Genomic DNA, 16040 nt, shown 5'->3' with positions numbered 1-16040 from the left:
ATAATAATAATAGCTCCCACACCGGTTTCGGTGACGGTGGCCGGTTTCATTGAAACCAGGCCAGCTACGCAGGAGTAATTTATAGTGCCCAAGTGTGTGCGCAGTACAAAAGAGCACTCTCTATTCCTTTACTCTTATAACCCAGTGGGACGGACGACCGACATGACTGGCGATAGATCAGGCGCAGGACCGACTTTTTACATGCCCATCCGACGCAAGGATCATCTTATTTGGCAGACAATCAGGTGATCGGCCTGCATTGTCCTAACTAAACTTGGAAATAACATGTTTCCAACGCGGGAATCGAACCCACGACCTCCGAGTCAAGAGCCGCGCTCTATACCACTAGACCACGGAGGCGTTCAAAGGCGTTTAAAAAACAAAGTTATGCTTATAAAGGTATATAATAATCAACAAATTTTTAGCAACTTACGAGTATAGATTTATGTTTTTTTTTATAAGCCGTATTTAAAAAAAAAACTCCATTATTGCCTAAATGCCTAGACCTTTTGTCTAGGCATTTAATATGAATCAATCCACAAAAAATGATGTTGAGTTATGAATGCAGTCTTGTTCTATATGATCTAAAAATTCATAACTTAACACGTAATTTGTAGTGGGTTGATTATTGATACACAAATGCTTAACAGCGTCTATTAAAATACCTACTTGGACCGTTTGTGAGTTTATATCGTAGATATTTTAAGGGGTATAACTAATTTCCTACTGAAGTAAAGCAGAGCATTTTTCCAGACTTTGCGTTTGAGTCGCAGAATTTTGTCAAACATATTTAAGCATCAAGCTAGTTGCTTTCCATCAGATGACCCGTTCGCTCGTTTGCCCACTAATTTTATAAAAAAAGAAACATTTTGTCCATTCTGTCTGTCCATTTTTAATAAGATACAATTTTGCTGTTTGACAAAAGAAATAAGGCTGCACTGAAACAGTAGAATCCGAGTATCGCTTAAAATATGTCTTAAAATAAAGGACATTAAGCTACACTGCTGGGCGATTTCGTAAATGAAATCCTGTTATAAGTGAGAAAATTCAAGATAACAGAGTTAAGGAGAGCGGATACCAGCTGTTGCACGCCGGCTCCACACCTGCGCGCGTGCAGTATAAACTTCTAGCAGCGAAATAAAATAAGACACTATTGCAGGCAAAACTCTTTTACGATTAAGTGACGAAAATGTTGGTGTAAAAATGTCTATAGATAGAAAAATATTTTGGCTAAACGTTGCCCGGTCGGTGCGTTTGTCAAAATTCCATCGCACGCATAAAGTTAATATACGTAGCGGACATGATTAAACATAATTTCTATGAGATTAAATTGACAACGTGCGGCACGTGCCGACTGGACGTCAAAAAAAGAGTGCTGCTGTCATGTATCACACGTCTCTTTTTACCACGCAGTGTTACTGATAGTGACATCTCTCTTGCTCAGGCCTTTGTTTCTCTATTCCGCTAGGTATATTAACTTTATGATCGCACGGAAACTTTTAAGATGATCGGAATAAAAACTACTTAAGTATGTCATTTTCCTAGCCTCAAAATATCATAATATTATATTATCATCAAAATCGTCAGCAATGGTCTATAGAGATAATGCATAGATAGTCAGATAGACAGACAAGTAGATTGGCAGACACACATATATTATGCATATTGGTATGAATTGACGTCAAAATCTGGAACTGACAATAAATACCTATACGTCTTAGGACTTGAATAGTTTCTGCCCAATACCAATATAATATTCTATAGTATTAACGCCTAGCATTTTAAACAGATCCACATCCTGTAGAGTGTGACATATTATGGACGTTTTAGTTAAGTATATAAATTAATATTTGTCTCTGTCTATGAAACGAATTTCCTAACATATCGGAGCAGGACGAAACATTGTTTACCTACAGACTACAACGCGGCGCCTGAATAATATACAATGTGGATTTTAAAAAAGGAACGGGTAAGTAAGGGTTAGCATAGGTTGATGGCCATGACGCTTTAAAACAGTTGTTTAAACAACAAATGTACAGCTTTTCATTTGTTTGTTCGCTTGTTAGGCACACCGGAAGTTCATAGCTCTGTTTGTATGAAAGTTACAATGAATTCTAAGAACTACTCGCTTTTAATAGCTGACATTATACCTACTGTAGTAGCTTTTGTAGAGCTAATACTTTTAAATGAAGACATTAAAATACATATTTAAAATTAAATAATTAATTGTTAGTAATAGTAATTATTATTGTTCTTAGCAATATAGCCTACAAGTCAGGCTCCGTAAGGTAAATCTCTCTATGAATATATGAAATATGTCTATATCAGAGGTTTCCCAAACTGTGCGCCCTGGTGCGCCGTTGAAAGGCAAGAGGGGCGCCGTGAGTCGACCCTCCATCATTATACATAACCACAAATATTGTAAAATAAAATTTTAATATGACTATTATACAAAGCAGGCAGATGATTAAATATTTGTTTAATAATATTTAAGGTTTTTTTTTGTAATAGCTAGGTAAAATAGGGCGCCGTGACAAAATATTGACTTGTAAGTACGCCGCCGCGCCGGCTGAAAAAGATTGGGAGCCCCTGGTCTATATGAATCTATGAAATGTCTCTATGAAAATATGAAATGTGTCTATCTGTTACTCTTCACGTTTACTGAATCGTAGTTGATAAAATAGTTACTTACTTTTAACGCAATAATAAAGAATCTAAAGAAAACGTCAACATTTTAAAAGGAAATTCGCTCGAATCCCATTCGACAATTTCATAACCGTCATTGAATTAAAATAAAAAATTTAACACTTTAAAGAATTTTTAAATCTATTAATAGTATTATTGGAACTTTCGCGCCGGGAGCCGAAAATACTTTAAAACTGATAATTAAATTTCGTGTAATCGGGATCGACACGGTTGCGGGCTTCGAAGACGTGATGTTAATTATCTTGGGGCGCGTGCGCAGAAGAATTTTTAAAGTTAAGGTGACTGGTATGTATTATGTTTAATGTAGTTTGTATTAATTACTTTGATAATTTGCTCTGCGTTTGCAAATTAATGGCTCGTACTGTACACATAATAATCAAATACTAAAGTAATTTCAGTTTATAGTTGCGTTATTATTTAATATTATGCTATAATTGATCCTACTATAATATTATGGAAGCAAAGCAAGGGTGTTGTTTTAAAGTGTCAAACTGTGATCGGGAATATCTCGCACTTGTGAAATTTAAACATTAAGGGCCTGTTTCACCACTTCCTGATAAGTGCTGGATAGGCTATCCACCACTTAACTTGACAGATGATGAGTATGGAGAATCTGTCAAATAAATAAATCCTATTAGTCTTAGCGTGATACTACTAATAGGAGAATGTGAAAAAAACGGGGGAAATTAATTGAAAGGGCTTATCTCGCGAACTACTGGAGCAATTTTTTTGTTATTTGGTACAGATAAGAAGTAGACCACATGAAGGATCATAGAATTTTAATCATTTTTTCAGTGGCTATATATTTTATACCCGTGCGACGCCGGGGTGGTTCGCTAGTAATCTTATAATTTACTCGTATCTCCTTCAACTCGTATGTATATTATAATCTTCAGTACGATAGATAATAGGAAAATAAAAAATTAAACATCCTGTAACCTGCAAAACACATAAAAAATAAAGACCTAATTATACATTTTACTACCTACTAAGCGAAAAAATAGTGATGTATAAATAGCAGCTAAGTAAGAATTTTGGTTGCATTCTTTCAGTTAATTTCAGAGGAACTCACTAAAAAGCTTCGCCATGAGAACACCAACGCCTGTTTCGGTGTTGCTTGCTGTAATTTCAACAACCACAGCTGCAAGAATATTGGCCTTATTTCCCATGCCGTCTATAAGCCATCAAGTGGTCTTTCGCCAAATAACTCGGGAATTAGTGAATCGAGGACATGAAGTTGTGGTTATAACAACTGACCCAGAATACAATACAGGAAAAACTCCAGCCAATCTCACTGAAATAGACGTCCATGATGTAGGCTACCAAACATGGGTGAAAGTTATTACAAAAGAATTAGCCGGTAATCCTGCTGACATGGTAACTCAAATGAAGGCTCTTATCAAATCCATTGGTAGCTTCTTTGAAGCTGAAATGCAAACTGAAGTAGTCAAGGAACTTATAAATAAGGAGAAAGGCAATTTTGATCTTCTCATTACAGAATTATGTATACGACCAAGCTTAGGGTTTTCCCATATATTCAAAGTACCTTTGATTCAGGTAAGTACAATGGGTTCTGTTCTATACAACGATGATGTGATAGGATCTACAACACATCCTATATATTATCCAAACAGTTTTAACAGAAGAGTCTACAACTTGACGATGCTAGAGAAGATTGAAGTAATATGGAATGATTGGAGGCTGAAGTCATATTACAAGTCACTAGAGGAAGAAGAGCATGAAATGATGAAAAGAATATTTGGTGCAGATGTTTCACCGTTAAATGAATTGAAGGAAAATGTTCATATGACCATGTTAAATATCCATCCAATATGGACGGACAATCAGCCTGTTCCACCAAGTCTTGTTTACATAGGAGGTATACATAAGAGCCCAGTGAAGCCTTTGCCAGAGGTGAGCTTTAGATCAAAAAGATTTTGGTACAATTTTAATGATGACCTAATAATATTAAATATTCATTTATTTCCTAATACTAGAGTATTAGGTTACTGAAGGCAAAAGTTTTTTCAGGATTTACAAACTTACCTGAATTCTTCAAAAAATGGTGTTATATACGTGAGTTTTGGAACAAATTCGATACCATCTCGTTTTGATTCCGAAGATCTGAAGGTACTACTCGGAGTATTGTCAAAGCTTAAATACAATGTTTTGTTGAAATGGGATCAAGACCATCTTCCTTACGATTGTAAAAACATTAAAATTGCTAAATGGTTTCCACAATCGGACTTATTGCGTAAGTATTAAATTACGCAATTTTCCCTTTTCTAACATTTTTGTTGATATTAAGATTGAGTTTTTTTTGCAACCTTCTATATAATATACCTTTTTTAATGTTTAATTTTATTTATTGTTATTTCAGGACATCCGAAGGTTAAACTTTTTATAACACAAGGAGGTCTTCAATCGACCGACGAAGCCATTATTGGTGGTGTCCCTTTGATAGGAATACCGATTATGGGTGATCAATATTATAATGCGGAAAAGTATGAACATCATAAAATCGGGAAGAAACTGGACTGGAATAATTTTGATGCGAAAACTTTTAGAAATGCAATAGAAACTATTATTGGCAATGAAAGGTAGAATAACAGAATATTAGTGCTATTGATTTATACCGTTGAAATATACCGTTAAATAGGTCTACCATTACATTAATTATTTTATATCAGAGGAGTAAGCAACTTGTGAGAACTATTATAAATACTATTATAACTGCTACTATGAATCATATTATATTATATACTTATGATATTATTATAAATACTCATAAATATTTTCATAAACGGAAATTTTATACTTTCGCCATACAAAATTATGTTTATTTTCAGTTACCGTATGAATATCATCAAGTTACGAAGGGTTATGGACGATCAGCCTCAGGAAGCACTGACCCGAGCTATCTGGTGGATCGAGTATGTTCTAAGACATGGTGGGGCCGAGCACCTTAGGCCTCCAACAGCCAACATGCCCCTTTACGATTATCTCGAAATGGACCTAGTAATATTTGTAGTTTCTCTTGCGTTTGCTACAATTTCTGCTATAGTAATAATTGCGTGCTTATTATGGAAATTTTGTTGTAAACGTGATAATGTTGTTAATGAAAAACATAAAAGTACTTAATAATTTAATTTCAATTTTCACTTAACATCATTTTCATTTTCATTTTACTTAATATATTCCCACTCAATTTGTGCATTAAAAGCCTGCTGCCAAAAATATCAAAGCACGCTAGCCCCGCCTACACACCCCGCTATCCTCCAATCATGATATAATGATTCCATGAATCGTGCCCGCGAGGATTGTACTTTGCGCTGCAGCTAATAGTGAACAATATCGCGTAGAAACGGTCCCCTCATTATAGCACGAAAGGTAAAGGTCGTAAGTCCCAAAACTGTTTTTGATAATTACTTAAAAAATTAAATGCAATACTAATATTTCCTTTAGCCATTATTTTATAAAGTGTGTGATTGTAGTAGTGCAGGTTATTTAATGATAGTAACTCAATAAATGTAACAGATATTTGTTGAAAAGCCCAGAAAAATTCATAATTTCGAAAAATATAACTATGGAGTCAAAATAAGTGAATCGTGTTTTCCGTTAGGCAAATATCAGATAAATATAGTACAATGATTAAATAAATTTTATCGTGTTCCGGGATCGTAATACTCAACATAAAACACAGCAAAATTTGGCAGTCCACTCTTAAGTATGTTAATACTTATTACAATTAAATTAAGTTAAATTTCATTTTAGTGTCAAAACAATAAATTTGTTTGTAGTACTTATTCAAAATCATTGTAAAATGATGAGATTTAACATTCATTTTTTATGTTTTAATTGTTTTAATGTAGTTTGCAAATAAATCATCATAATTATTTCATTTAAGCGAGGAAATAATATAATTATTTTATTATAACGTTCAATAAAAGAGCCTCATTAACGGATAAAACTTATATTGGGTGGGTGCACCTTTAGAGAGGAAAACGTATATTTAAAAGCTATATAGAAAATAGCGAATGACTAATTTAATAATAATCACATAGAGATAGCAGCAATTATGTGTAATCAGTCATCTAAGCTGAAACGATTATGAGTTTCAAACATGTAAACGTCACCGGCTTATAACGACCTGAAATCTGGCAAATGGATGCGTGTGTGTATAACTCAAAGACCTATACGGCCTATACCTTCTTATGTCAATGGTATTAGACAGACAGACAGACTTTCAGACAGGTTTTTACCACCCACGCCGGTTTCAATGACGGTTGCCGGTTTTAATAAAATCAGACGGACTTAGGTTTAATAATTTTATAGTGCCCAGCTTGCAAGATCAGGCGAAGGACCAAATTTTTACATGCAAATGTGAAAAATATAGATGATCTTTCTTATCAATCAGACGACAATCAGACATTCTTCTTACGAAATGCGGAAACAACGTTTTTCTAAAGCAGTTTTATTTTGCTCACCTCCGAGTCAGAATCCACTTTTATTTTGTGGTTTTAAGTTAGCCAGACTCTTTATAAGCATTCTAAAGAAAGAGTTTAACGAGAAAAACAAATCAAGCAATAAAGATTTTCTAGAAAATTGCAAGCAAACCCTGTTCGATTGTATTAGCTGACCCGCAGTATTATGTTACCCTAAGGTCAGTGTTCTAGTAAGAACTCACCTACTTTGCTTGAGAGGCCGACTCAAAGACCCCTCTTTGCATTCACAAGATTAACAAACAATACTCAAAGACGCGACTGTGAAGTGATCGTTGTGTTTTCATGTATTCTTCGCCAAGATTATTATTGAAAGTTTATTTTATTTCCAATTTATTATTTTGTGGATACCTCTACCTTTATGTAAAATAATAAAGTAGAAAATATATAAAAAAACATAATGAGAGGTGTCAAGGGATACCCAGATGAAACGAAGTTATTTTTTATGTACAAAAAACCTGTACACACTCAAAAAAAATCGATACCGACGTCTAACCCCCTTTCTCAACGCGCGATAAGGAACTTCGTTTCAATATTTGTTCTTTATAGTAGCCAAGTTACTATACAGAAGAACTGAATACTTAAAATATTATAATGCAACACGGACTACTACAAGTTGAAATAACAAAAAATAAATCTGAGAAATTATATTTTTTTCGTTCTATTTTACAGTCAAATTTAAAAAAATACACAATACACACGATATTCATACTATTGTACATAATATATTTTATGCACACAAGTTATTTGTTATGTATTTTTATATGAAAATTTCAAGCCAGGTATTTACAAACTTGCATTAATAAATTATGAAAAATTATTTTTATTTCATAATTAGTATAATTACCAACTATTATTAGGATCTATTAATTAAAATAATTGCGTTACATAAATGCTTAGTTCCATAATATGTAATTTAAATAAAAGCTTATGCATATTATTTTATTTCGACGTTAGATAATAATATAAGCTGGTAAATATAATCCCACCAAAACATTAAATGTAAAAAGGAGCCAAGCAAAATATTGCATAGTAATGCATAGCCATGCAATATATCTATCGTAAAAAGTTTTCAGATCACATTCAAGCCAAGCCTTCAACTTATTTTTTTATTTAAATCAACATTCAGTGAATTTATCAATAGTTTTCTTTATTTTATAATTATTATAGTGGCTTGGAAATAAGCACTAGAGAAATAATCAGCGACTGATTGGATTTATTGGGTACCATCGTCCACATGCGTCGTTACATACTAAAAATCACTTTGCTTGGCTCCTTTTTACATTTAATATTTTGGTGGGATTTCATTTCTTTTTTTAAGGTTTCTTTTCTTTTCAGGTCACGTTAAAACTTTTCTGTACTTAGCTTAGCACCCATTCTCTATCTCTAGGTAATAGGTATATATTCTAGGTCGTAAAATTAGTTGATAATAACAGGTAGGTACTTCTACAAAGTACAAATTCTATGACGATAGCCCAACAACTTTTGAACTTTCAGGAGGTTATTCGTGCACCGATGTTACTTTCGATTGAGTATTACGACCTATCCCGGATTTTTTTAAACCATAATAATTATACTCCGCAAACAAGCGATACCGCGATATTATAAAGGGAGTGCTACACCATCTATCGAGTGAATATGGAGTGTACATCGTAATTCGCAGTTCTGATTTCATTTATATTTTAATCGAATTTAATTATCATAGTTTCATTGTTAACTTTGTTAATACTATTTTTCCTTTTGTACGTAAAATAATTATTATGAAGTCGAAACTCATTTTTAATGTTCTTGCAAAGCCACACACATAAAAATCTTTTCTTTTATTTAATAAAGTTATATTATACTTTTCAGTGTTTAGGTTTCCTTGCCCAAAGGATGAAATCGGGAGTCTATTCCTAATGAGTCTAGACATCGCTGTCTGTCTGTCGTCCGTCCGTGTGTCACGAGGCTAGATCTCGAGAACCGCAATAGCTATTTTAATTTTTTATAAATTATGTACTTTTGTTGTCGCTATAAAAGCTAATAGTCCAACTAAAATAAAATAAATTATTAATCGGGGGTCTCATACAACAAACACGTTTTTTGCCCTTTTTTGCTCTATATCCATAATGTTAAAAGTAAGGTTTTTGAAAATTTCAGAAAATACTTAATTATATTTCAACTTTAATAATAAGTAATAAAAAGTACATAAACTTCTGATTTAAGGGGGGCTCCCATACAAATTTACGGTACTTTATTTTATTTTATTTTATTTTATTTGGGACAACAAACAATTGCGTACATGCTTAATACTAACACGACATAAGTAAACAATGAAATTAAGGTAATTACGCAACCAACACCATTATCCACAATATAAACGGAACCCTATGTACGCCAGTCCGACTCGCACTTGGCCAGTTTCATAATTTTTCCTTTCATTGTGGATAACGACCTACCTTGTTGCCAAATTTCAAGGTTCTAAGTCTGCTAGAAGTACCTTAGAATTTTGATGAAATGTAGTAACTTTGATCATCCGTAACTATTAAACTATTTATCGAAATGTTATGAAATTTGGAGGTTAAGCCAGTTTTAATACTTGCTCCTAGCTTTGTTCACATCGAAGATAAAGGGGGTGTGAAAAAGCCGCGAACCGCTTCGAGAAAAGTATGCTATGGCCGTGCCTTTGCTAAAAAGCTTGGCTGGAGCACTGCCGTGCTCCCAGATGTTATTACAACGACTAACAATCTGTTTTTACTTTGGAATATCTAAGATTCGCTTTTTTTGGGCAAGGTCAAAAGAAAGGAACCCATCCTAGAAGAGCTTCTTTACGTTTTTTCTTTTTTTAAATATCAGTAAATGTGTTCCGAGTAATTTCGTTGCGGGTCCCAAGACAGCTTTAGCATGTCCCTCGGGCTCCCTGAGATCATATCAAAGGATTTTCGTGGTTGGATACCGCTGTCGATCCTGGCAACACAGGAGATACAATGGTGGGAATGTGTGGTGGGCCAAAGCCCGTTTTAAAATATCAGTAAATGTATGGCTTCGCCGTTTCGCTACCGTCGTGGAGGTGATGCGAATATTTCGTTTCTGATCTGAAGTAATTAGTAACGAAACAGCCAAGCCATTTTTGCTAATAATAATATTATGTAGAATTTGTTGAAGTTAGGGTCGGTAGAGTTAGGCCGTGTAGATTTAGAAGCTTGACTCTACATGAGATCTGATATCTTTTTCACAGGGCCTTATGTGGTCGACTTGGCAACATTTTATATGAAATGGTTATGGTGGGATTTCAGTTATTTTTGTAAGTCGGTTCTTGTGGGTATGTTTAATAATATGTTTTATAGTTACTGTCTACGGTCCCGTGTAAACTTTCATAAAATTAGTGAAAGTCTCATAAAAACTTTTACGCCCCAATTTTAGGGGATGAGGGACATAAGTTATAAGTTTGTGAATTTTTATTGGTTATATTATACTAAACTTAGATTTCGTAATAAATTTCAGCTTTCTAGCACTTCAGGAAGTAGCCAAACATTTTGATGATCATCAGTGTGTCAGTGATGAAATCGGTGTATTTCAGATATCAATGAAATCTAAAGCATTTAAGCTATTCAATTGAGACTTTGTACGTTTGATAAATCTATTATTGAATTCATATCCTGAGAATATGAACTATCTAGTACATCGGAAACCAACTCTATGAGGGTTAAAAAATGACGAGAAAAGGTAGGCAGCGCTTCGCTTGGCTCGTCTATATAATAATTGTTCTTCTCTAGATAATAATTGTTATTCCACTCACACACACCAACTTCTCAATTACCACTACTTAAATAAATACCTTAAAAACATGGCAAAAATTATTCAGTACGTACTTATTAACATTTTTCGAATACCTTTGCTTACCGCTATAAAACTCATGACACGAGATATTTTATTACAACCAAGCGTTAGTGCGACACTGTGTAAAAGTGAGTTCAACCTTTATCATTATTTTTAAGACTAAGGTGAAAATAATAATATAATTAATAATAAATTAAATAAAATATGTTTATTTCAGGCTAACGGCCGATAAAAAATATTAGTAAATATGTTAGTAACACTCAATAACTTAACCTATGTTAGTGTTGTTAGTAATTAATACAAGGTATAATGTTTGATTTATTTTATGCCCAGTGATACCTCCACCCAGTGCCTTTGAATAGAGCAAACTGGTCTGCAGGCAATCATTTTAAGAATGCTGTTCCGAGAGTTGCGAACACGTTGCAGCAGTGACATGGTTTTTTTGCGCATGATAGCGTGACAGTACGGGCCTCTGCAAACATTCCTGACGCGCTACAGCACCACGGCAGTCACAACAGCATCCTAAAACCGTTAAAAAATATTTATGACATCACATTAGAAACCCCAAATAAATTATAAGCAAAAAACTTTTTGAAAAAAAGCTTTTATTTAAATACTCTAAAAAGAAGAAAATAAACCCCTTAAAAATTCTAACTATTAAGTTATAACCTCAATATATTATACAATTTGCATGATAATAAAAGCTTGTCGCGTGATTTGTAAATAATAAACTAGTAAGTGCCAATTTAACTGAGTAAACTGATATTATATTTTTTATTTTATTAAAGTAATTAAATATTGACTGATTGTTAAGTCTCGCGACAAGCTTTTATTATATTGCAAATTGTATAATATATTGAGGTTAAAACTTAATAGTTAGAATTTTTAAGGGGTTTATTTTCTTCTTTTTAGAGTATTTAAATAAAAGCTTTTTTTCAAAAAGTTTTTTGCTTATAATTTATTTTTTGTTTTTTAGTTAAATCTCTGACTAGATTTCTTTAGTCTGCTTGATTGTAGTTTGTTTTGTTTCAAGAATTTGTTAAAATCTGATTAACTTAAGTCTTTAGGAAATCGTACTTAATTTTACGACTAAAAAATTTAATATCACTTAACAAAAATTACCGGATTCAACCAGGCATTTTCTAATGCCCGGCTGGTTTTGACTTGACATAACAAGAAACGACACGACATGACACGACACGACACGACAGGGCACGACACGACACGACACGGCACGGCACGACACGGCACGACAGGACACGACATGTCTTTTCAATTTACTCTCAATGAACCTTTTTATTTGATATCCATATTGCAGAAATGCTTTAAAAATAACTATATTCCCTTATCTTGGATGAGCCGCCATATTGGATGTAGAATGACATTACATTCGTTTCCGAGTTACTCTCAATGAGCCCTTTCATTTGATACCCATATTGCAGAAGTGCATTAAAAATAACTATGTACCCCTATCTTGAATGAGACGCCATATTAGATGTAAAATGACATTACATTCGTTTCCGAGTTACTCTCAATAAGCCTTTTCATTTGATACCCATATTGCAGAAGTGCATTAAAAATAACTATAGCTCTATCTTGGATGAGCCGCCATATTGGATGTAGTATGACTTTACATTTGTTTTCGAGTTACTCTCGAAAAGCCCTTTCATTTAATATCCATATTGTAGAACTGCATAGAAAATAAGTATTACGCCATCTTGGATGGTCGGCCATATTGGATTTAGAGTGATGTCACATACAATATCATGCATTGTCATCCAAACTAAACGTGCATGCAAAATTTCAGCTCGATCGGATAAATATATCTACTTCAAAATTGAGTTCCAAAATTTCACCCGAACATACATACTTACATACATACAAAGCAAGTTAAATAAAAGCTTTTAAAATAGAAGACCTCAAAAATAATTTCTCCACTATTTGATGAATCTCATTATACTTATATAAACCTTTCTCTTTTATCACTCTATCTATTAAAGAAAACCGCATCAAAATCCGTTGCGTAGTTTTAAAGATTAAAGGGAAAAACGGGACGTGAGGGAAAAAAAGCGACTTTGTTTTGTAATATGTACTTAGTGATTAATACATGTAATATATTCTATGACCCTTAAAACAGATTAAAATGATTTAGTCTAATGTCTATAGCAAGCATACAACTTACAATATACTTTTGCTTCTTCGCGACGTAGATAAAATGTTATTTTTATAATTATGTTCACATTAAAAGCAGTGAGTTGTATATCCACAGGTGTTTAGTCGCTAGCAAAGCTTTCCATTTAAATCCCAGGAGAGTAATGACGGTCAAATTTTGGAACGGAGTTTCTTATCGCGCGTTGCGAAAGGGGGCTCGACCGAAAAAGTTGTAACAACACTTTTTTATTAGTACCTGCATGGTAGGGGCAGAGGGCGTTGATAGTATTCCTGGGCGTCAACTAGATGACGTTTTTGGGAATAAACAGTGACATTTACGTCGGAAGTTTATAACTTCGTTCCATCCGGGTGTCCCTTGACACCTGTCAAGTTTTTTATTTTTTCAGAAATGACTACGACAATCAAGCTTATATTCGCCTTAGCAGTGATCGCGCTTACGGCGGCGTACTCCGACCTTGACGACAAGCTGGTGATAGAAACCGTAGTCAAGGAGCCTTCACTCATGAGGCAGTACACCGACTGCTTCCTCGACAAAGGACCCTGTACTGCGCCGATGAACGGTTATAAAAGTACGTATAGTAATTAATCCTAAATGACACCCGCAATCCTATTGTGCTACAATTTGTTTATCGTGCCGGAAAAGTACATTTTTAGAGATAAAAAGCATTCTTTGTCCTTTCCAGGAACTCAAAGTAACTGATTACAAAATTTCAGCAAAACGGTTCAGCGTTTTGGCGTGAAGAGGTAACAGACGGACAGAGATATAGACACACTTTCGCACATTACAATATTAGTATGTATTACATAGGAATAAGGAACATATTTAGTTAAATTATATAATTTGTTAAAACAATTTGTCAATACGACCACTTAGTAACAATGGGATAAAAATACGCAAAGTTTAAGATGTATGAGAAGGATGCCTCGACGCAAATAACAAATCACTCACTGTTATAATAATTACTATAATATTAAAAAAGTTGAATGAAGATATACCTTTATTATTGTATTCTGTAAAAATACAAATACATGCAATTATAAAATAACTTTTACTAATAAATTATAACATCGGCATAAAGTTCATCACCTTAAAGGTGGCTTTCGGATCTTTGCCGCGAGCGACCGCGACCGATAAAAATTCAAATACAATGCTACTCTATGACATACTATAAAATAAAATGAACATACCCACGCTGCCGCCGACGGTGGCGTAAAAGCTAGTGGCGTAGTAAAATGAAACCTAGCCTATATCATAAAGTAGCATTTTGTTTGAATTTTTGTCGGTCGCGGTCGTTCGTGGCAAAGATCCGAAGTCGCGGAAGGGCGAATAACCCAAAAAATCAAACATTGTCCTTCTCTCTTCACACTCACGCCCGTCTTTCATATGCCAGGTGAAAAAGGACGACGCGGATTCTCGCCAAATTAGTTTTTTATCAATAACTCGATAAATATACAACATTTTAAAAATCCGCTAGGTCGATCTCTTAATGATAGAATTTTATACAATGTGTTAAAATATTAACTTAGTTCAATGCACGGTTATGGCAATAATTGAAAAATTTGTGAAAATTAGATGCATCTTTGTGATTTTTTTCTATCGAGAAAATTTTAAGATATTGTGTTTTTGCTCAGATCGAATTCTCTGAAATATAATGTTGTATCTAATTTTAGAAAATGAAACAATTAGGGGCCTATTTTCAAGTATAAAAATGAATTATAAAATCGACACTTTAGGGTTAGTCGCCCCCTTAAGCCCCAATTTCACCAACGTCTGTTAGTGTTAACAGCTTGTTAAAATGTAATGTCTTCTCTTTCATTCATATGAAAATCGAAAGAGGTAACGTCATACTAATTCCGGCGTTAACTTTAACAGTCGTTGGTGAAATTGGGGCTAAGCCTTCTAGGGCTAGAGTTTCATTGTACTGTATGGCCATTTTTTTCATTCATTCAAATATTATGCTCGTGTTATAGGTCACATGATAGAGGCTGTATTTGATGGATGCAGAGAATGTAACGACATAGAGAGGCACATGTTGAGGGTCTACCTTCAGACCCTGAGAGACCAGTTCCCAACAGACTACACAGAATTCAAGGGGAAGTTTGACAAGAACAACCACCTGGACACCACTTTCGCTACTATTAAGAAATATTAAGACTTTGAAATCTTTGTGAAAAGATTAATTTTGAGATGTTAAAATTGATTAAGATGCAATAATATTGCATCTTATTCAATAATATTTAACCGACGACATATTATGTCGTCAGTTATAATTGTATTAATTTAATAAAAAATGTTGTATTCAAAAATTTATTACTCAATAGTTCCTTTTAATATAAATAAATTTAAAAATACCGTGCGATATTCGTCCAGAAAATATATAATTTTTTATTTTAAAACAATATGCAAACTCCAAATTTGTAAAACCGATTAAAAACATAAGGCTATAAAAATTATCTCCATAAAACACGTACCAGAAATTTGTAATTAATTAAGGAAAAAAGGCTATTCTACCAAACACTACCGCTTATCAATCAATACACAAAGAACTGTTCTACTTACAGAACACAAAGCACCATCCGCGATTTGTCACGCTGACTGAGGCCCGCGGCGCACCCTGTCGGTGACATTTTAATAAATTAACATCACTGTCAATAGAGGTTTCCATATTTCATAAAACAAGAGAATCGAAGCGAGTTCCCTCATAGCGCCTATCGCCTCTGTACACAATCCATCAATGTCTCCAATGATCTCTTCATAAAGTTCGAGACTTAAAGTCCGTAATGATCTTCAACACTAAGTCCTATTACGCAACGTGACAAAATGGGAAGGCATTTGTTTTG

At 33.9% G+C, this 16040-nt stretch overlaps 1 protein-coding gene across 1 annotated transcript; it reads left to right on the top strand.

Moving 5' to 3' along the window:
* The first annotated feature begins 3785 nt into the window (after nucleotides 1-3785).
* LOC121728201 (UDP-glycosyltransferase UGT5-like) lies at nucleotides 3786-15357 on the top strand. Its single transcript, XM_042116337.1, has 6 exons — nucleotides 3786-4620; nucleotides 4738-4960; nucleotides 5087-5306; nucleotides 5556-5839; nucleotides 13586-13768; nucleotides 15171-15357. The coding sequence occupies exons 1-6, from the start codon at nucleotides 3793-3795 to the stop codon at nucleotides 15350-15352; spliced, it is 1920 nt and encodes a 639-aa protein (XP_041972271.1). The 5' UTR covers nucleotides 3786-3792; the 3' UTR covers nucleotides 15353-15357.
* The last annotated feature ends 683 nt before the right edge of the window (nucleotides 15358-16040 follow it).

Source organism: Aricia agestis, chromosome 6 (assembly GCF_905147365.1).
Source record: "Aricia agestis chromosome 6, ilAriAges1.1, whole genome shotgun sequence".
Classification (NCBI taxonomy): Eukaryota; Metazoa; Arthropoda; class Insecta; order Lepidoptera; family Lycaenidae; genus Aricia; species Aricia agestis.
This window is presented reverse-complemented; position numbering and strand designations above follow the sequence as displayed.